The sequence below is a fragment of the Channa argus genome, chromosome 7 (assembly GCF_033026475.1).
Source record: "Channa argus isolate prfri chromosome 7, Channa argus male v1.0, whole genome shotgun sequence".
In the NCBI taxonomy this organism is placed as follows: Eukaryota; Metazoa; Chordata; class Actinopteri; order Anabantiformes; family Channidae; genus Channa; species Channa argus.
In genome coordinates, this window is record NC_090203.1 from 20,300,624 (window position 1) to 20,322,593 (window position 21,970).

The 21,970-nt window shown below is 41.4% G+C and overlaps 1 protein-coding gene across 2 annotated transcripts; it reads right to left on the reverse strand.

The window, feature by feature from the left end:
* Window positions 1-1,054: 1,054 nt before the first annotated feature.
* Window positions 1,055-20,478, reverse strand: macf1b (microtubule actin crosslinking factor 1b). Of its 2 annotated transcripts, none has more exons than XM_067510274.1 (40): window positions 19,621-20,478; window positions 16,036-16,772; window positions 15,823-15,879; window positions 15,565-15,735; window positions 14,780-14,946; window positions 14,515-14,674; window positions 14,345-14,429; window positions 13,994-14,238; window positions 13,170-13,289; window positions 12,912-13,019; window positions 12,597-12,815; window positions 12,025-12,228; window positions 11,701-11,932; window positions 11,348-11,574; window positions 11,142-11,264; window positions 10,961-11,062; window positions 10,706-10,807; window positions 10,380-10,544; window positions 10,105-10,260; window positions 9,683-9,880; window positions 9,174-9,302; window positions 8,891-9,061; window positions 8,620-8,775; window positions 8,337-8,543; window positions 8,119-8,238; window positions 7,870-8,039; window positions 7,623-7,782; window positions 7,077-7,271; window positions 6,743-6,868; window positions 6,301-6,444; window positions 5,920-6,108; window positions 5,659-5,773; window positions 5,368-5,534; window positions 5,100-5,262; window positions 4,854-5,008; window positions 4,689-4,763; window positions 4,464-4,581; window positions 3,963-4,108; window positions 3,515-3,635; window positions 1,055-3,385 (listed from the first exon to the last, which is right to left on the reverse strand). In XM_067510274.1, the coding sequence occupies exons 2-40, from the start codon at window positions 16,690-16,692 to the stop codon at window positions 3,360-3,362; spliced, it is 6,351 nt and encodes a 2,116-aa protein (XP_067366375.1). In that variant the 5' UTR covers window positions 16,693-16,772; window positions 19,621-20,478; the 3' UTR covers window positions 1,055-3,359. The 2 variants fall into 2 exon arrangements, with proteins under 2 accessions (XP_067366375.1, XP_067366376.1); XM_067510275.1 differs by having other exon boundaries at window positions 19,384-20,478.
* Between the last annotated feature and the right edge of the window lie 1,492 nt (window positions 20,479-21,970).

Sequence of the window (21,970 nt, forward strand, 5' to 3'; positions counted from 1 at the left end):
ATTATATTAGACTTCTACAAGGAATTTTGCTGAGTTCAAATTTTTGTCGGACTAAAGAGGCGCAAGGCTCCATTAATGATCTTTTCTTTCATTCTGTCTTTCACTCAGCCTTGTGTTCCTGTCTGCAGCTTTTTGTTACACACATGCGCAGTTGGAGAAAACCAGTTAGAAACCTCGTTATGCATATACACGGCAAAGAAACCAGTTTTCCCTCATCCCTACCCTGATTTTGGAAACCCGCTTTCCCATTTACAATCAGCTTTCCAGAAAAAGCAGACTGTAACTTGGTTACTTTAGTCCTTGTTAACAAACTCAATGCCACCGATCCTAACATTGCAAGTCTTGTGGTGCAACTTGTTCATATTTTAAGTTGGGTGAACTCTCTAATATCGATTCGAATTAAAAAAAACTGTGTGTATATAAAACTTTTAAAAATGCAATAATCTAGTTTCTAAGTAGCTTTTCAGAGTTGGTTGAACTTTTTGGTATTTTAGCAGGGAAAGTCTTAAGCACAGCATTAATGAAAATACCAGAAAAAGATTTTAATTAAGGTCAAAGTAAGCAACAGTTCACATTTGAAGAAAAAAAATCAAATACACAAGACGAGTGAACGAAGGGTGAAAAAGTATTTGTCAGTTTAACAACAGCCTTGTTCGACTGTGTATGGCAGGCTAATGTGCCTGTTTGAGTCCTTTTTTAAACTAAGCAGCGCTGAGGTTCTTCTGATGATTCTACTTGTTCAGTGTTTGATAATCGACGTGAATATACAGTAACTCACTGGTGGTCCCTATAAAAGACAGCAGCATTCTTGGTGACAGCAGCAGCTTATATCAGCACCAGCGATTACACTTAAACACAACGATACACTAGTTGATGTATAGTTACAAAATGATCTCAACCAATAGAAAAATTGACTTTTTCGGGAAAGACAAATGGATGATGATGTATCGTGGATGTAGAAGTACTGCCTTCATACTGCATGTCCAGCAATTGAGATATGACTTAAGTAATTGATTAATTATGAATGTATCAAAAAAAAAAGTGTTACTTTTCTTCTATTTTGCCATTTGATTTTTGGATTCTAAATGTTTTGAGGATATCTTCCATCTATGCATTAACTGTAATCCCTTAATCCCTTCGTGAGGAGGGGGCTGGAGCCTGTCATTTTGCGAGAGGCGGGGAACACCCTGGGCAGGTTGCCAGTCTATCTCAGGGCCACAGAGAGACATACACAGACAGACAACTATTCACACTCCCATTCACACTCCCACAGGCAATTTTACATTCACCAATTAACCAAACATGCATGTCTTTGGACTGTGGGAGGAAAGTGCTTGATTTAGAATGGAATATCATTTATCTAGTGTTTTTGACAAACATCTAAGTGAATAAAACTCTTGGTTTGTAATTGCTGGATGTGTGCCATCAGTTGTATGTACACAGAAATATAGTGAGTTTATTTATTTATTGGCAGAGTCTCAGGATATTTGGTTAAAACTTTGTTTGAATGTATATTAAATAAAATGTTTGATTTGCCTAGCAGGGGTCTGTCTGTATTCTTGGATTTCAGATAAAATATCACATTAATACATCATTGTAAAATAACAATATGCAAATATTTCATTTTTATTACAAAAAGTTGAACAAGTGGATGTAAAATGTTTAGTAACATTCATCTACAGTTTACCTAAATTAGACATTAGACAGAATGGGTGCTGGGTATAGAAACATTTACAGTACAGAAAGATCAGGGTGCATAGCAATTGAAGTAATATTGTAGTTTTACATTTCAGTAAATGACCAACCTTCTCCAAACCCACTGAGGCCAAGAGGAAAAGATACTTTATCGTGTAAAAACGTTTCTGGCATTCAGAAAGACCAAATGCAATTAAGTAAGCCATTGTCTTCAACCTCAGGTAGCTCAAGTACAAAGATTAACTTTACATGGATGATAACATATTGTGAAGTATTTACTGTTCTATAATAAAACCACATAGCAAAAGCCTATGGAGTAGCCTGATGGTGGAACTTCTCTCTTAGCGAAATGTGTTTCAGAAGTCTTTGTTAAAACAGAATCATGAATAAAACCGTGGAGAAAAGAGATGCAAAGTCTTCTGGGTTTACTAACCAATTGCAAACAGAGTAATTAAGACAACTGGATTGGAAATCAGAGAAATCAAGCATCAAAAGGGAAGAAAAGTTACAGCATTTAGTAAAGACATGCTGCACAAGGAATCAAAAGACTGTTCAACAATCTTATGTAACATCCTTGTAAAAGCTCTTAATTTTTATGTAACACAAACTAAAATTTGAGTGTTTGTTCCAACATTGATTATGGCAACTGCCAGGTTTGCCACTTAACAAAATAACCTATATTTACTGTAGGCGGACACAGAAAAGTGCATTTTTACAAAAAGACTGTGCTAAACAAAAATGTTCCTAGGAAGGACAGCGTCATAAAGAAAGCACATCTACATTTTCACAGTAACGTTCCATAGAAATACATAGAGCCAAAGAAATACATACATCCAAATGCAAAACCAATCCTGAGAAAACAATCTCTACGAATCAACAATGACGTGTCATACATCAGTGCATTGTTCATTACATAATCTCCAGTGTTTAAAACATCCTTACAATAAAGAATGATACAAATATGTTTTTTTTTTTTTTTTTAAAACATGGTGTCAAAAAAGGTAATGACAACAACCAGTGTGGCCCTGCCAACAATATCATGGAATAAAATAAAAATACAAATATCTTTCAGAGAGATGAAGGACAGCATACTGTACCCTTCAATCTAAGTAGGGTTTTGGTATCTGTGTTTTTTGGACGTTCAGTTTGGCCATCAGACAGTGCAACAGCTTCACATACTACTGTAGTTACAAATGTGTTGTAGCTTTATGACAGTTACTACGTTACTGCAGCCTCTGGTACTGTCTGACTGTTCTATTTTACAGCCTCCCCCCCAAACTAAAACAAAAATCTGGAAAATAAAAAAATCGGATTTTTGCAAGGCTCTGGCTATCATGCACAATGTACCCATGCACAGCATTTTTATTTATACTTTCTACTCAATCAGATGCAAATATATGAATTGCAATAGGGGAAGAGAACATTTTGTCTTGCGTGGCTCTAAACTGCCATCTTTAATGTACACAGAATATCTTTGCATTTCTCAAAGCTACAGTCACTTTCACATCACCTCCAGTGACCTTCTTCTGTGTTTTTCTTATCGGTGTCTGCTCATGTCAATCATGATATCAATATAGTTCTGCTTATCTCTCTTTCTGGGCCCCCGAGGCTTTGTTTGGGTACAGCAACTGCAGCATACACATGGTGCTCATAGCATGAGGTAATCATGTGGGTAACTTCTCTGCGTCATCTAGAAGGTAAACCAGATAAAAAAGAACAGATAGGATGAGGTTAAGTGGCTAATGTAGCCATTAGAAACAGGAAATGTGCAGCATGTATGACAAAGCAAATGTAAAGATAACTGAGGTGACTGGGAGACCTGATGGTGAAGGAGAATTGTCCTCCCCTGCTGTGACAAACTGCAGATCAGACCCCAAAGCAGCAATGGAGCTCCTGGGACGCATGCAGCGGTCACCTGAGAAACTTCTGCGAAGTAACGCCTAAAGCAGGATATGGGAAAACATAAAAAATACAGACAGGAAGTTGCTATGTGTAATTTTTTTATGGTTCTCAAAACAATATATAAACAATATACAAAGCAATACAAGACTATTCCACATTTTGACTTAGTCAGCTAGATGCTGTCCAAGCATGACATTTTTCAGTTGGAGGACTGGAAATGGATGAGCCTGTAGATGTGTTTTAATGTAAATTAAAAGAGGTATCAAAACAAACAATGCAAATAAAAGTGAGTTGAGTGTGTTTATGTAGGTCTTTATGATGCACATATTGGAGATAAACACATTTCCATAAAAACAAAGCAACACCTTGTGTGTCATGGGGCTGGTGGGGGCAGAGGCACTACTGTAGAGGCTGAGGCTAGAATTGGACCTGCTGACAGTCAAACCCTTAGAAGTGCTTCCTGCAGGAGACAAGTACTTCTCCTTGATCTTCAGGTTTGTCCGACCTTTTACTGTTGATGACACAAAGAGCAAGTTCATCAGAAAAGTGGGAAGTAACCACATAATAGCCAGCAGTGTACCACAGTATCAGGAAAATGCATAGGCTATATTATGCTTTGTATTTTTACTTGTAACAATATTGTAAAAAGGGCAAACTTAAAAACTGAATGCTCCAATAGCTAATATTATACTGTACGTTAGCATGGTGTGAAAGAAAAATGTAAAATATGGGTTTGTATAGCTAGAAGCAATAGTCCTATAAACTAGTAAATAGTAGTGTGAGTTTGAGAAACAGGTGAACTCTTTTAGTTGAAAACTGTATTGTTTAGGGTAATTTCAGGGGAACTTGGGTATAAGTAAGCTGACCTCTGCAGGGGTCATTCTTGACCAGGAACTCATCTAGGGCTGTCCAGCCCCCTCCCACTCTGACCATCAATGTGCTACGCAGGATACGAACCATCCGCAACTGTTGGGAATCTCCAAACTGCGGCAAATAAAGAATGTAAAGATCACAACTTAGGGATTTCAGAGCACCCGCAGGACATCAAAGCATGGTGCACGTTTTTTAATTCACGTCTATTAAGAACTCACCCTGTATCTATTGGCACTGATTTGCTCCACTTGGAACCTCCTGGGACAGTTGCACTGTGATACCTGCCGACTCACCTGGAGAGGCCAAAACAATTGTCACAATAAATGCACCACTTGAATGAATCAAACTGTATGTGTGTGTCCTGTCGCACACACAGCTCTTACCTCTTCATTGATTTGATCTGCATCCAGCGTTTTCCTGTAGGGATCTCTGCTGGGATGGAGTGCGCTCACAAACTCATAGTAGTCAATGAAGCCATCGCTGTTTACGTCAAAGATACTTGCCACCGCATTCATCTCCAGAGAGTTGGTTGGAAATTCTACAGGAGTGTGATATATGACAGATGCACGGTGACCGAAAATAAGACATAGGTGACAATGTTGAAGCGAGTCACAGCAAATGGATCTTACTGGATGCCAGGACATAATCAACAAACTCCTTCTGGGTGATGCGTCCATCCTGATCTCGATCAATGCTCCGAAACACGTCCAAGATTCGTGACTTTAAATGACTGATCCACTGAATGTAACGCTTTCGCCATATGTTGAAGTCGAAGTTGGCAAATTCTTCCATCTGTGCAGAAAATGCCAAATGCCACATTGTATAACCTCACATTAACATTCATAGAGCTTTTTAGTGTTACGACTTTACAGGACATGTTTAAAGAAGCCCAGTAACCTCTTTGAGTGTTTGCTGGTGTTGTTCCAGTCGGTTTTGTCTCGCCACAGCCAGGAGCCAAAGTTTCTGCCACTGACTGATCAACTGACTGAGCTGAGGGGTTTGGGGGTCAAGATGCTCCAGGGGAACCGGTACAGCAGGCTGCAGCTTTAGATTACTCCTCCTCTCTGCGAGGAAAAAACAGCAACATGGGTGTTTGGAACTAATAGCTGTATTGCATGTGATTATCCCTCAGTGCTTCTATTACTACAATAACTTTCTTGTCTCTGTGCTGGTTTCAGGATGGCTTACTGGTGAGGGGCCGTTTGCGTGGGGAGACCTGCTGTTTAGAAATCCTCTTGTGTTTGCAGGTTTTTGTAGCATGTTCAACCTCTGGAAACTTTTTATTCAACTCCTCCATGAACACCTGCAAAACAGGACTCATTAGTGATAATATGGCATGCCTATGATGACTTAAATATTTAAATACACATATAGATATATATTAATCATTAGACAGCGAGTGTGGGAATGGAGATGGTCAATTTGACAGTATAAAAATACGGTATGTACGGTATGTTGCTCAATAAGCTCCTGGTTCTGCTCTGTAGCCTCAGGCAGAGGCTCTTGCTCTCTAAGGTTGAGGGCTTCCTCTGCTGAAGAGATCCAGTCCAAAAGCCTCTGGACATCCTCTCTCTCTGCTTCCAGTGCTGCCAAGCTAGCTTGGATCTTCTGTCCCTGTTGCTCGGCCCACGTCTGAACCTGACTCAGAGAACCAAAGGGTAAGAAATGACATCGAGCACATCTGGATGCTTTCAAAATTGGACACTGTATTTTAGTTTGGTTGTGAGAGTGTTGTTGCTTGGTTTCCTAGATAATTGTTCATTGATTAATGTGCATTTGATCCCCAGAGGAAATTGAGTTTACAATTGTTCACAGGCATGAGGCGCTCACCTCCTCATAGCGAGTTTTTGTGACACTGATCCAAGATTTAAGGGTGATTATGGAGTCTGGATGACAGGAAGCCAGGATCTCTTCACCCAGACACTGAATCTTCTCTAAATCCACTGCCTGAGCCTGCAACACACTCATTGATTCCTATGGAGAGCAAGAAAAAAATTTTCCCATTCAACAAACAAGTGGGATAAGTCAGTGTCTTATTCCAACATACAGTTAATTCTTTATTAGAATTTGTACTAAATAATAAGTTGTTTTTCAGCTGAGGTGACTGGGTTTAAGAACTGACTTGCATGACTGCCCTTGAACAAAGCACTGAATCCTTATCAGCCACAGCTTGTTGTTTTATAGCAGACCCTGACCTCTAACCTCTCTGGAAGAAAGATGAAAACATTTTTCCATAGGTTCCATAGGTGTTAAAGTATCATGTTATGCTAACCCTGTGTTGTGTGCGGAAGGCAAGCAGACCTTCCTCCTCCTCCGGTATTACACCGTATTTCAATACCCTCTCCACCTCAGTGAGCCGTTCCATGAAAGAGTGGACAAGGCCATCAAACTTCTCAGCCTAAACAGAGCAAAGATGGATATAATTACAGTTGCACTTCCTGTACATACAATCTGAGCATTTATTTTGTATGTGCTTTCATGTGACTGTCATGTGACTTTATGCCAACAGACATGGAAATGTAAAAAAATCTAAATACTGTATTTGCAATTTGAAATTTAATTCATACAAAAAGTGTTATAAAAAGGTTTTTTAGCTGGAAAAGTACCTGCTGAAGTGCAGCTTCCAGCCTGTCTTGCTTGCTGACTGACAGTTTGCACACAGCCTCCCAGCGACCCTCCAATTCTCCCATCTGCTCTTGCAGCCAGTGAGCATCAGCTGTGCTGCTCCTGGTCAGATCCCTCACGGAGCGCTTCAAGGTTCTAATGCAACCAGCACGCTTCCCCAACTCCTTTTGGAACGCCTGAGAGGGACAAAAATAGCTGAGAATATGACTTGACACGACAAGAAATATACAAAAAAAAGTGCAATATATTGTAAATTTAATATGACTTGAATAATTTGTAAGACAATAATACTGATGTTGTAGGTAAAGGAGACCATTACTGAATAAATGCATTGAGGCATCCACTCAGAGGGTGAAGTATCACACCTACACCCTGGATAGCAGCTCCACCATTAGTGGTGTGTGTTTGTGACTGAGAGGCCAATTGTAAATCAGCTTGTCCCTATATATTGGAGTCTATTTATCAAACAATACACATACTAGCACATTAAATCAAGTTTAAATTTCACGATACACCCAGTGTTGTACCTTGTGTTTATCTATCAGGTTGTTGACGATGTCTTTGTCTCCACCTACAGGAACATCCTCGGCCAGTTGGGGCTCTGCTCTGTACAGCCAGTCATTCAGTGCCTGGAGAGCATCAGTGAATCTGCCTGAGAATAGCAGAGCCTCCTCCAACTTGTGTTGTCTGACAGAAGAAAACCAAATTAAAATCCAATATACTGGAATCTTGTTTTACCAGTTGGCACAAATGTTCTGTGTTTGCAGTTTATACCTCTCCACAGACTTGCCACTGATGGTGTCCCATGTGTCTTTGAGTTCAGCCAGCAAGTTTTCCAGATGTTGTCTGTCATGGCTGGTTTGAGCTCGTTCGTGGAGGGTTCGGCCACTCTTCAGTGTGACCTCGTACATGGGTCTCTTTGACCTCAGCAGTTTCTGGAACTCCTGATTACAGAATAAATGCTCAGTAAAGGCAAATATGTAGCATTTAATCAACTTTTATTTACTTGGATGCCTACTACACCTTCTGCTCAGTCAGCTGTTGTTTAATCTCCTCATGAGACACAGCAATTTCCTTATGTGTGTCTAATGTCTGCTCTACTTCAGCCATCCAGTCCACTAATAGGCGCCAAGATTCATTAAACTTAAATACAAGAAATTAGGGCAGGTTAGATGAGTTAAGCACAAGTTCCACCCGAAGCAGATGTGTACCTGAAGAAAAATGCTGGAGTTGAGATGTACCTGTTTAGCATTCTTCTTGACCTCCTCCAGCACACGGCCTCGCTCTGCAGTGCGCTGCTGTAACTTTTTGTAGCGATCCTGGACGGTCATGATTAAATTATGAATGACATCACAGTCCTCCTTCCTGCTCAGGTCGGTTAGTCTACAGCCTGTATTCTCTAATGCGGACTTCTTCTCCCCATAACCATTCACCTCATTTACCAGTGTCTGTAAAAATAGACCTTTGCATTAGGGAAAACAAATGCTTCTACAATCCATCTACAACAGATGTAAAAAGACCTACTCTGTGATCCTGCAGCTGTGTACAAACTGTGTCCAGAACAAAACTTGGAGCAGGAAGGAGCCCAATAGACTCTTCACATTTGCTCATCTTAGTGAGAAGTTCCTGGACATAACTGTGAAACTCCTTGGCGAGACCCAGTCCCTCAGTAAGCTTAGCCTGCAGGACAAATATTACACCGTAATATAATCATGCACTTTGACTCTTAGTAACAAGAACTTGGTACTGGAGTTTAACTCAGGTAATACATGACAAACATATAAAGGCAAATAACCTTTCGCTCTTGTAGTTTGCCGTAAACAGATGCCCATTTCTGTTCCAGAATAGACAGGATGTGTTCAGTGTTGGATCCCCGCACCACATTCCTGCTCTCTAGCATCCTGTGGATGGCATTCTTCACATCTGTGAAAGTGTGGAGCTTTGACTCCATCTCATTGCACAACTCCTGTATGGGTGAGTAACAAAAAACTGTTTTTTGCAACGAGATATTTTAATGCTGGGCTGCCATTTCTTATGTATCTCTTCATCCTCACAGTTAATAGTCTCATTTGTCTCACCAAGTGTGCACTGAGCCGTTCACTGGTTGAGTCTGGCATGCCCCATGTGGTCTTCGAAGAGGATAATCTCAAGTCTGTGCTCTCAAGCCATTGCAGAAGATCTTGGATCTCCATTGTGACATCTTGGACCTGCAAAAGAAACAAAAGGATTCATTTCAACAACTTACAGTAAGTAATAGCAAGTTATGGTGTTATATTTTATTAGAACACCCCAACCACCTACCAACTGCCAAACTATTAGATTTCTATAATGTTTTTTTATGTGTGGATATGTGAGACATACCATTACATTAATGGTTGGTTGGTTAATGGTTGGATGGTTAATATTTTTCTTTTTCAAGTTTGACTTCTTTTGTGCCTTTTGAGTAAAAACTTTCCTCACAGTAACCACAAGAGGGCATCACAACACAATGATGACAAAACAGCTGAGCCAATGTTGCATTCTACTATACGGTCTATAACTATACTCTTTCTTACACATGCGTTTTTGTGACTTGTAGTAACTTCACCTGACTCAGTCTGTTCTCTAGCTCCAGTTGCCTGCGTTCAGTCTCACAACGGACATAGTCCCAGCTTTCATTAAGTTGCTCTAGCCGAGACTGCAGACCATGTGGGCTGTCCCCGGAGCCAACCTCCAGCAGCCTCCTGCCTGCCTGATTGAGGGACTCCACTGTGCGAACATGGGACATGACATCATTCCGCAGGACCTGTGAGAAGAAAGAAGCATTTGAGAACAGAAATATTGCATAGGCCTGTTATTCATTCAAGTGTCCACGAGTTCTGTGAGATTTGCATTTTATTACTTTAACTGTACAGTTTTCTGAGACCTTCAAAGTGTGAAGGAGCCCTATTACCTTAGAACCTATCTCTGACCGTGCAGCCCTACAACAGTCATATAACTATACAACAATTTAATTAGACTAGCACTAACCTTGTGTTTGGCCAGATCTATTTCACAGGCCTGCAGGTCGATGCTTATTGGCTGGCTGCCCTGCAGTTGTTCAGCAGTCCTAGAGAGCCATGTGTGCAGCTCATCCAGTGTGTTTTGGAACTGACCCAGACCCAGCAGAGCACACTCCAGCTGGTGCTGCGAACAGAATGAGTGGATAGAAGGTTACGTAGCACAATATTGTAGGTGGCAGCAGGATTGAGAACAGGCTTTGTTTCCCTTGCTGGACTAAACATATAATTGCATATTCTATATACCTGTCTGTTGACAGTCTCTGATTCTAGGCTGTCCCAGCGGTGTCTGAAATCACACAGTGGTGAGACTGAGCCTGGACGCTCTGAGCCTGGGGAGAGCCGGCACACAAAGCGATGGTTCAGACTTTCTATCTCGATCTTCTTCTGATAAAGTTCTCGCTTAAATTCCTGAAGGAACAAATGATGCACGTTAAAATATTTTAGAATCAAGCATAGTTATTATTAACATTACTGATATAGGATAAAATTATAACACAAGCCTGTGTATAATATCAGAACCAACGCAGCCTTGATCATTTCAGCTGTGTGTACTTTGGAGTAAAACTCACCTTTAGATCACAAAGTTGCTCTTTAACTGATTCCAGATCAGTCTCTACCATGAATTCTTCAGTAGACCTCAGCTCAGCTGATTTTAACCACTCAAAAAGACCCTATTGGCAAACCAATACCAGAGCATGCATATAAGCACAACGAATGACATATTGTCCAATGGCAGTTCATTCTACTCAGTCTGTAATTGTCACCATATTGGCCGGTGGAGGCCAAACTGTTCTGTGTTGATACTTGTTACTGTATTCACACACCTGCATAGTGTCTTGATAGTGTAATGCCATCTGCAAAGACTCCTCCAGCTTTTTGTGGCATTCATTCCAGAGTTTGCTCAAGTTGTTCCAGGTGCAATACAGCTTTAAGGTAGTAAAAGACAGAGCATTAAGTTATTCAATACAACGTCATGAAGGAAAAAAAAAAACATTTATTACTTACTTCATCTAGGCTCTTTGTGACATCTGGTTTGTCTGTGTCCCCACATGCTGACATAAGGTCCATTCCTAGAACACCAAGGGTGTCCAGATCTCCCTGTAAACTGTCGATGTCCTCCCTGAGAGTCTATAATCGGAAATAATGAAAACGTTTATACACTGTTATTGTGAATATTAGTTTCGTATGTTTTAGAGAGCATCCAGACAAACCTGCATGGTTTCAAGGCTCTGACGAATAGTTTCAGAGTCTGTCCGACTAGAATTGAGGTCCAAAACTGCCTGCTGAGCATCATTGACTGCAGCCGTGACATCGCTGACATCACTCCAGAACTTCGTTGCAAGATCCAGCAGTTTGAGCAGCCAGCTTTCCCTCTCTTGAGCCTGAGTGTGTGTCTCATCCCACAGCTGGGACAAACTGGACACCCGCTCCTGGATTGCTAAAATCGAAAAGAAATATACAGCAAGAATGTTCTTTACAATTCTCCTGTATCCCACAGTCAAGCGTTGACTGCACTGCTACTTTTAGTGCCGTGTTTAAAGCACAGGGACAATATATCTGACACCTGTGCCGATGGCTCCATCACCAGCTGCCTGTGTGTTTGCCAACAGCTCATCTGCTTGTATCTTCACACTGCTGAGGCCCAGCTCCAGCTTGGACAACTCAGCCTGGGTGTGCTTGTTGTCCTGCAGCTGCTCCTGGATCCTTGGGGTGAGGCCTTGAAGTGAGGTGGGAGTCTGTATGCGACTGTACAGACGGTCAAGACTCTCCCGGATGAGAGTCATCCTCTCATTCAACTACAGAAACAAGAGAAAAAACAAAATTGTGTCTATTGGAAATATATTTTGTAAAGTGTATAACACGCTCTGGATTTTTTTAAACATTCTACCTGTGTGAATCGAGGCAAGGACTCTTCTAGTAGACTGGCAGTCTCTCTAACACGGTCTCTGATGGCTCTATGCTGCTCCTCAGCCTCTGAAGCCTTGCGACAGAAACTGTTCCCCTGAACAGGGTTTAGTTCTGACAAGCGCTTTGCCAGACAGCATAAGCGTGCAATTAAGGGCCTGTGTTCTGCTATGGACTCCCTCAGACCCTTAGCGGGGAAGATAGAAAAAAAAAAAAAGGTTTATTTAATTTTTTTTCTAAAAGCACTGATTTGAGTTTAATCCTTAAAAGGGGTAAAGGAAGACTAGAAAAAAATAACATTGTCTCACTTTTCAAGCCATGCCTGACAAAACAAAACACCATTATAGTTCACTGTTGGAAAAGTAGCCCAGTCAGGAAGTAGATTAGTGCACTAATGAACTATGCTTCAACAGACCAGCTCTATTACTAAAAAAAAAATGGTTGCAGACTTTAAAGAATACAAGGGCGTCTTTGTTAAACAGGACACACAAAAAAAGGGCTAATAAAAAAAGAAAAAAACTGGCACTGCAATGTGGAGAGGCAGGTTTCATCTACCTGCAAAAGGTCCTGTTGTTCCCGAAATGCTTCATAGCTAATTGTACTTAGAGAGAGCTGGCCAACAAGGCTTTGGGTTTCTTCAAACCAGGGTGAAACCTCGGCGAGGCCCTCTGAGAACTGGAGAAGAAGGGACTGAGCATGCTCAAGCTGCAGAACCAGGTGGGAATTGGTGGCTGAAGTGGTGTTGCATTGCTCCTGTAATACATCAATCGGCGTCTGCATGGATAGGAGACAGCAATTTAAAGAAATATGAAACTTGGTTATACTGTACAGTCACTAAAATATTTGCATAAAATGTTATGTGGCTCTTACGCGAAGATCTGCCGTTTCCCCTTCATCACTGTATGTCATCAAAATTTCAGCGATCTTCACCATCTTCTCAATGTTGAACCTGTGCTGGAGAATCTCCACAGCCAAAATCTACTCAAGAAATAATACATCAAACATACCAAACATAATTTTAATTATTTTTAAATGTTAAACCTTACAATTACAGTAAACATGAAATATCCTTTTCATTATTTGTATTATATGATCATTTTTAGACACTTATTTGTAAAGTTTGCTGACCTTTTGTTCGTGGAGTTGTTCTGCTATGAGCTCTGGATCCAATGTGATGGTTTTCAGATTTTCAAGACACAGTGCTGTGTCTCTAAACCAAGACATCTCCTTCACCACGGCCTGCTCCAGCTGTTAGGAATAATACTAGTATGTTAGTGTAGTAGAAATAGCATAACCAACAAGACACTGAATTATAATTTCTGACATTTTACACCAATTGGGAGCATATATCATTCAGCTTGTATTATCAGAAGTGACATTAAAGCAATAAAATAATGGGTAAATATAATATGGCTAAAAATTTCAAAAAATCTTACACATTGGTAAGACTAACGCATGATTAAAAACAATAAACATAAATTTGAGACCAAAAATGAAGGCGGAAAAGAAGTTGAAATGAATTGTCACAGCCATGCTTTTGTTTTTTTGATTTTTGCACTTCCTGTCTCCCACAGCCATGTTTGAACCACTTATCCTGAACTTTGGAGAATCTAGGTTTGGACTCTGCTTTAGACTTTAGTTTAAGAATATTACCTAGATATTACCTGGCCACCTAGAATATGTCTAAGTATTGTAAGTATATCTACATAGCTGTATGAAAATAATTTACATGTATTGGACCACAGCTGCTATTAATACTGTGTATGGAATGCAGCTGTAGTTTAGAAGTGCCTTGCTAGCTTGAGTTAGCACAGTTTATTTCTGTATTAAGAACTAACTTTATGACGTAAGTCAGTAAGTGATGTCACTGGATAAGAAAAGAAAAAAATGTACAGCTATTTACAGACACTGGTGAGTGAAAAGCAGGAGGTTAGATGAGAGCATTATGTTACCCTCTGTCTCTCAGCTGCACAGAGTACTGCATCTCCAGGTTGTGTCTGTGCGCCGGCTGCACTTAGGAGCTCCCTCTCAATGCGGCCCAGCCACAGATGGAGGTCCTCCTGGCTGGAGGTGCACCGATTGGAGGCCTCCAGGGCCTGCTCTAACCTCTGCAACACATCCAGACTGCTCAAGCTCAGCACAGAGCACCGGATACGTAGAGCGTCCATCTTCTCCTGCACCTGATGGGCTTCCTCCTCTGACATGAAGAACAGAAAAGCAGAAATCGCAGGGTAAGATCACCTATGGGTATTTATAAGAAGTTACATTTTATGAGCCACAGTCGCCATAATATTCTTCAATACCTGAAACTGCTTCTATTAGATCGTGACCTGACTTCTGGATTTTCCCTAGCTCAGCAGTTTTGACTTGAATCTCTTCAACAACAGCCTAAAAATGAACATAAAAATGTACTCAAACAAATATTCAATATTTCCTCACAATGGAGTTGAACTATACAGTGGAGATTTCCAACCTTGGCCCGATCAGTAGCGTCTGAGAGATGCAGCATTGCTCTTTCTGCATTGCGTAGTTGAGCTAGGGTCTGTTCCACAGATATGAGCCATTGCTGCAAGCTGTCTACTCCTTCCTGGAAGATCTTGGCCCTGGGCAGAATGAGCTCCAGACTCGCCCTCCTGCCAACAAAAAGATGTCCACTGATCCAGGCTACCATTGGTGGATACGATTTGTATCATGCATTAAGATGTATCAAATGAAAGTGTGCCATTCCCATAGCTGACCTTTGCTCTGCCCCCAGTTTTAACGCCTCCCACTTCTGTTTGAGAGTAGAGAGCTTCACCTTTGCTCGCTCCCCCTCTTCTCCAGGTTGGGCCTCTACTAGTGAAGGGCCCTTTAACATCATAGAGTCCATACTATGTCGGCGATCTGTTAAGAGGCGCTGCAAGAGCTGTAAAACAACAGAACACACTCTAGAGCGTGACGGAGTCAGGAATATTTCACAACTACTTAAGGACAGAACCTTTAAGGAAAAAGATGTGATAGATCTTTCAAGAACCTCACAAAGAATCTTTTGGGATTTAATCAGAAATTTCCCTGTGATGTTCTGATCAGTTATTAAAGACATTGTTCAATTTTAGAGAAAGGTCACCTGGAACAAGAATTTATATTTATCAAAGCCCTATTTGTTTTTGCCTGCCTTTGTTTAAGTGTGAAGGAAGCCCTGTCTCATGTGTCGCTCTGACATTGTCATGAGTGAAGCAGGTTTCAACTCATCCAAAGAGTTCACAATGGATGTGATTACAGCTGAAAGATAAGAGACTTCCTTGCTTCTTTTAATACCCCCAGGACGTGTTCACAAAGACATACTGAGGCTCATTGTGTCTTTGAATGGCGCCCATTTACCAGTGAATAGAGCTGGATTTACATTATACGATATGATACTACTTTGTCAGCTCACATTGCAATTCATCTTTATAAAGGCATTTTCCATGAGCATAACTTGAATGTACATAGGTACTGCTCTGTGTTCCTGTATTCTATTGCTGAGGTGAATTCACCAACATACCTTTTGTTCTTGGAGCTGCGCTTTTACCACTTTCACCTCTGAGGATGGGGGTTTTTGACTGGCCTTGAGCTCTTCTATCTCACAGACCCACGTGACCAAGGCTTCCAGGTTTTGGAGAAATGTATCTGAATCTGTGGACACATCCTTCAGTTCCAGGGCAGATCTGGTGCCCTTGTTAAAGATTAGAATAACATTTTCTATTACATGTATGTTTCATTCTTGGAACAGATGGAGAAAAGCTTTAGTTAAAAAACATACCCTCCATCGGTCCAGACTTGAATCCTGGTCTGAGCTTGAGTGACCTTCACTTTGGAGCTGCAAGACACATAATTCACGTGTTGTTTCAGTTAAATCAAAAGACTGCGTTTAAAAAAAGATACTACAGGATGAAACGTTTAGGTTTAGATAAAAAGAGGAAAGAATGAAATGGAAGACAGATTAAATTTGGTGTGGATAAAAGTTGTCATCAACCTCTGCAAGTTCTTCGGCAACACCATTCAGGACTCTAACGGTTCGTGTAACTATTGGTTCCCCTCCTTTATCTCCAGGTGGATACTCTGTCACTTCCACTATTTCTGTTACAATTGTCTCTGTCACCTCCGTCACCTCTGTAACCTCACGTGATGCCACAGTCTTCCAGGACCAGGGACTTCCTTCTCTGGAGTCCCTCCTCTGGAAGCTGGCCCTCCTCTCTGCAGTGCTCTTGTCCAGGTGAGCCAGGGGGGACTTGGCAAACTCTGGAGGCACCGTTCTCCTGGTTAATGTCCCATTTCTAGAAGTTTTTATTGGAGAAGGGCTACTGTGCCAGGCATTATCCAGAGTACTGGTGCTCCTGATTGTGGAGGCAGGAGAGCTGCGGAGTGGTTTGTCTGAAATGGGAGTTTGAGTCCCCTCCTCCCTCTTATAATCAATTTCTTCTGCCTCCTTATCTTTCTCCACCTCTCTGTCCTTTTCTGCATCCTCTCTTGTTTCGTGTTTAATAGCCTCTTCACGTTTGGCCTCCCCATGTTGCTCGGGAGGCTGCCACTCTCTGCGTCGATGGTAGCACTCCTTCAGGAAGTCCTCGTCCGACCTCACATGCTTGGACTTCTGGCCCAGGCAGCTGGGCCGGCTGATGAGGTTACCCATAATCCTTCAGCCCAGAGGCTACTGAGGTAATAGGTGAGGTAAGGCCCCTGGGCCATGCATGCAGGAGATTCTTCAGCTACCTAAAATAAAACAAGGGGGCTCTGGGTCATCATGAAGTGAACAATTGCTCATCGGGCAAATCAGTAAAGCACATCCTACTGCTGTCCATTCTTTAAAAGCATTCTTGCAACAGCTTCTATTTTAAGAAAAATAGTATGAGACTAAAATTGACACAAGTCTCTCACATCCTTGATTTGCTTAAGTTGTGTGCCAACACTGCTCTTGTCTTGGCACTGACCAGGGGCAACTACAGCAGAGATACTTGGCTAGGATGTCCCCCATTTCTCCCACATATGCTCCCATCTATCTCACAACACCGACTGAAATATTCTAGGCCTAGAAATCGATGTGACAGGCTTGCAGAGGATCCTACTGTTGGGTTTGGCACAGAAAACTGGTGGCAATCAGCCAACTCTTTCTCTAACTTACACTGGAGCAGCCTTGAGAAACCCAGTAAGGATTTGATCAAATATGACAGCCATAAAAATGCAGACATTGCCACATTTCTCTGGGGCTGATCAAAAGAGGGGGCAAAGGAACACAAAAGTAGCATAAGGGTAATAGCAATCCCTATAGTAACCGTTTTTATCAAACAGATGGTGAAACAGCTTTTATAGAAACAAAAGTGATTTCTTTGCTTGTTGTTTGTTTGTTGCTCATACACTTGAATATTGCTTAGTATATTGCTGAAAACACTTGTTGGCAGTGACAGTTTCAAGCTGTGTCAGCTAGTCTGCTGCCTCGTCAGTTCAGTGCCTCCATTGTTTTGACAGAAGGTTAAAGGTGAATACAATTATCTTGGTCTACAGGAGCTGAGGTGAGCCCATCAGGAAATCACAGGGAGGGTTCCAGGGGAGGGCAAGTCCTCCCGCTGAGGCAGGGTTACACTGGTCCATTCAGAATCATAACTTAGGTTGTGTTGACTAATGATCGGTTGCGAGGGCAATGTAGTCAAGCAAAAGGGGCAATTTTAATATTGACTCCTCAGACTACTGACAAGGATTTTTTTTCTGTCTTGAAAATGCAGTTGGTGCACCTTAATAATGGTGTATAGGCACAGTTCCAGTTAGTAGTGATGCCATAAAGAGCCCAAGGCTGGACACAAAGAAATTATACAAGAAATTGTCCCACTGTTATCTATGCTCTCTATCCCAAATCAAATCTACCGTGTTGTGTGTCTCCAAAATTATTATAATTCAGATACATTACAGCCTTTAACTAATGGGAATCAAAAAATGACTTTGGTATGATGACTCCATGTGCATTCATTTAGTAATTACCTACATCAAGCATCAATCTTGGTAGCACAGATGATGCAGTCAGGGGATCCACAGGGGAATACACCGTCAAATCAGAGAGTGGTGCCCAGACAAAGCCCCAGTCCCAAGATCAATGATTACCCAGTTAGCTCAGATCACTGCCCAGCGGTCTCCTGAGGAGGGCAGGGAGAATGTCTGTGGCTGTGTCCACATAGGTTAACAATTCAAGAGAGAGGGCGTGCCGTGTCTGGTTACTGCACTGCATGTGAGGTCGTTTGCTAAATGACATGGTTGCTTCTACAGTGATCTCAGAGCACTGTGTGTGAGGAGATGTTGAGCACTGTAGTTAAATAGTGCAAACGATGCACACTCAAATACCCTATATTAATACTTTAATGTGTGCAATTTGTATGATTTAAATTAAACATTTTACAAGTGTCTTTTAGTCGTAGCATAAAAAAACCCAACAACACCATGACCTACATTATTCTATAATCAAAGCAAACAAGAGAAACCCTCCCAACATGCCTCAAGCTTGTATCTGATATGCACTGCTCACTCTCTAGCATCACAATAATGGAAAGAGAAGTAGGTAACCAGATAACTCTGCCATTGAACTCATATTGCAGATGACCTAACCATCCCATCTCTTAAGCTATTTTGAAAGGACCCTTGAATCAGCCCTGCCTCCTCTCTGCTCTCAGCAGAGATTTATGATACATGGCAGCAGTCCATTTCCTGATGAATTAGATTTTACCATAATATACAGTAGGGGCTTCGGCATGAAATGACAAAAGAAATATCAAATTAAACATCCAAATGTTATTATCTAAAAGACAAAAAAATGCTATTATTGTCTAATTATGGGACTACTGGAGTAGTGTGCGTACACAAACAAATGCTTTGATCAACAATTCACATATGAAGATCTAATGTTTGTCTTATGCTCTGCCTTCATGGACTTAATTATATGATTTAGGAAGCTCTGTATGGGTGGGTTTGTAATTAGTAGCAGAACATTAATCATCAATCACAACAGTCGAGCCCCTTAATGTTGTGTCACTGCTGTGTGTCGGGCTTGTTTAGAGCAGGTACTGAAGTAGTAATCATGGAAGTGGTCCCTAATCCAGGGTGGCAGCTGTGCATTCACCCATGAGACTCATAATATTTTAGGGTGGATATTAGCTCTCATGTTCATCTCACAGACAATCCTGTAAACACACTACTGTATAAAATCAAATGTCAACATGACTTGGAAAAAAACAAATAGTATTAATAAGGACCATACCTCCTGAAGTTTGTTAAAATGCTGGCTAGAACTCCATTAAACTAAAAGACTGTTTACAAATTGAACAAAATAAAATATACTTACAACCGAATGATCCATTCAAGCTGATGTTTGTTATTGAAAAAATCTTTACCTGCTGCACTTGTATTTTTTAACTTAATAAGAGCGAGTGAAGAAAATCCCTCGGTCCGAACTCCTTTACTGTCACATGGTTCCTTACTTCAATTGCTGGTAATCTGAGTCCAAAACCAAACTCTCTCTTAGCCAATCCTGCATTAGGAGCAATTTTGGCGGTTTGCGTCTTACGTGAACAACACTTACCCTGAAACACAGTTGAGAGCAACAGCATGAGTAAAGGAATCCGGCCAGTCCTCAATTACCATTCAAAAAGGAGAGAAAGGGGAAAAAAAAAAAAATCCAGCTTTGTCTGAGCATCCCTTGAACGGCCTCCCAACTCCAACATCCCAAACTATAGACTCACACACATACACATGCCCTCCAACAAACACTCAATCAAGTCCACTTCTTCACACTTGCTTACATACAAACAGACTTTCTAAGCACACTCACACATCCCCTGATAACTCATGCTTTTCCGTTGCCCACAGTCACAAGCAAACAATGTCCTCCTCTCCCCTCACAGTGCACCCCTCCTCTCTCTTCGCTTCTCCTCCCACCAGCTTTGCTCCTCTCCCTTTCTTCTTTGTTGTGGGAGCTGCGATAGAGGAATTCCTTCCTTGTTAACGCTGCTGATGGGATAGTTCCCCCTGATGAAGACAATGTATTCCAACGGCTCATTTGAACTCCCACAGTTCCCAGCCAAGAGCAGTTCTCACATGGAGGTCAGGATTGTGCCAGTTCCATGTAGTGACAAGGCGTTGGCATTCTCGCCGGCACTGCTACTGCTCAGGTTGCTCCTGTACCAGGAAGCTAGGCGGCACAGGCAGAGTGCCTCCTTTACCTTCCCCAAGCTTTTTCTCTCACTCTCTGCCCTTCTCAGCCAACACAGCCCCTCCTCTGGGCTTAATGTGGTTCAGAAACTCCATGCCGCTTCTGCTTGAAAAATGGTTTTGAGGGGGGCAAAAAAGGAGACTTTTCTAAAGACCCCTGGGCCGCCCTTGAAACATTCACATGTTAAGTGACAGCTGCCTCACTGCCGATTCCCTCTCTCGATGGCGAAGTGCAGGCTACAAAAGAAGGGACCCACACCCACCCTGCTACCCACCCTCTCGCACATTCACCCCCAACCCCCTTGCAGTCCCCTCTTCTCCATTCAGAGTCAGTGCAGCAGTCTCCACAGCAGCAACAAAGACGACTAATTACTGTAAAACATCTCACATTACTTTTCAACTCACTTCCAGCATTTGCAGTCTCAACGCATAAACAAAGAAACTGGAAGAAACACAAAATAGAGAGCACTGGGAAGATAATACTTCTTTTTCCCTTTTTCTGGCATTGGAAAGCAAAGGAAGGACCCCTATGGTGAAATTCTGTCATGCCCTATTTCAGCAAGTCACAATATTTGACTTAAAAATGTAATAGACCACACATAATGTATGCAAACACCATTGCACATACATTTAATTTAGTATTCTGCTATGGAATTACATGTCGAATTTTTATTCATATTAGTATAAAGTCATGAACTAAAGCCCAACAAATGCATGCATTCAGGTGACAAAGAGTTCACGCCCTAAATCCTGTTGTCTTTTCTTCTGTCTTTCTCCCGCCAACCACATAATCAACCAATTGACTGATCCACAAAGTGCGAGCATGCATAACCACTACACACTCACAGAGTCTCTCTCACTCAGCCTCGCTAATAAACATACGCACGCACACATATCTGCAGATACCACCGCTCAGCTTTCTCCCTAATCAAAAAGTTCAATGGTATTAGTTAAAGGAGAAACCATCAGCAGCCCTACAGATGCCAATATTTATTATTTCTCCCCGAAATCCACAGGCAGAACATGCAGATTGTTTAAGAATTGATATAATAAATGATAATAATTTACAAATTTAGTCTTGTATTCGCACTTAGAATTCTTTCTGAGTATGAGGTATGTACATGTGTCCTTCTGCCTGCATTCCACTGTACAACCATATATCACCTGATAAAATATAATATAATCAATACCACTCTCTTGCATAAATGGCCTACTGTGTTACATGTGAGTGGAAATGTCTTTGAATATGTCAATGCAAACTTAGTTAATTAAGCATGAAATGTGTGCAGAGTCTTTAAGACCTTTAAGACACAGAGAGCCTTTATCCAGTACAACAGCATGAAGGGGGGGTGGGGTGGGGAGGAGAAAATAGAACTTTTGACCTTTGTCAAATTTGGCAGTATTTAGTTAGGCCCTCAGGATCATGATGTAATTCCATTAACAATGACTTAAGCACCGTGTGTTTTAAGCTAACTTTGAACAGAATGTGCAGCCTTCTGAAACACAGTTCGAACAAACATGACTCTTTGGTCACTTTACTGTCACATTTTTTTGAACCACTGGTCAGTAAAATATACAGGTGCCTGTAGCCATGTTAGCAGGTCTGTGAGACTCTACTCAGACGCAGCGATGATTTCAGCTACATGCGTATATCCAGATAATTAGCAGGTAATACAGTGTTTACCAGGTTTACCATATTAGCTTAGCCTGTAAGCATGACA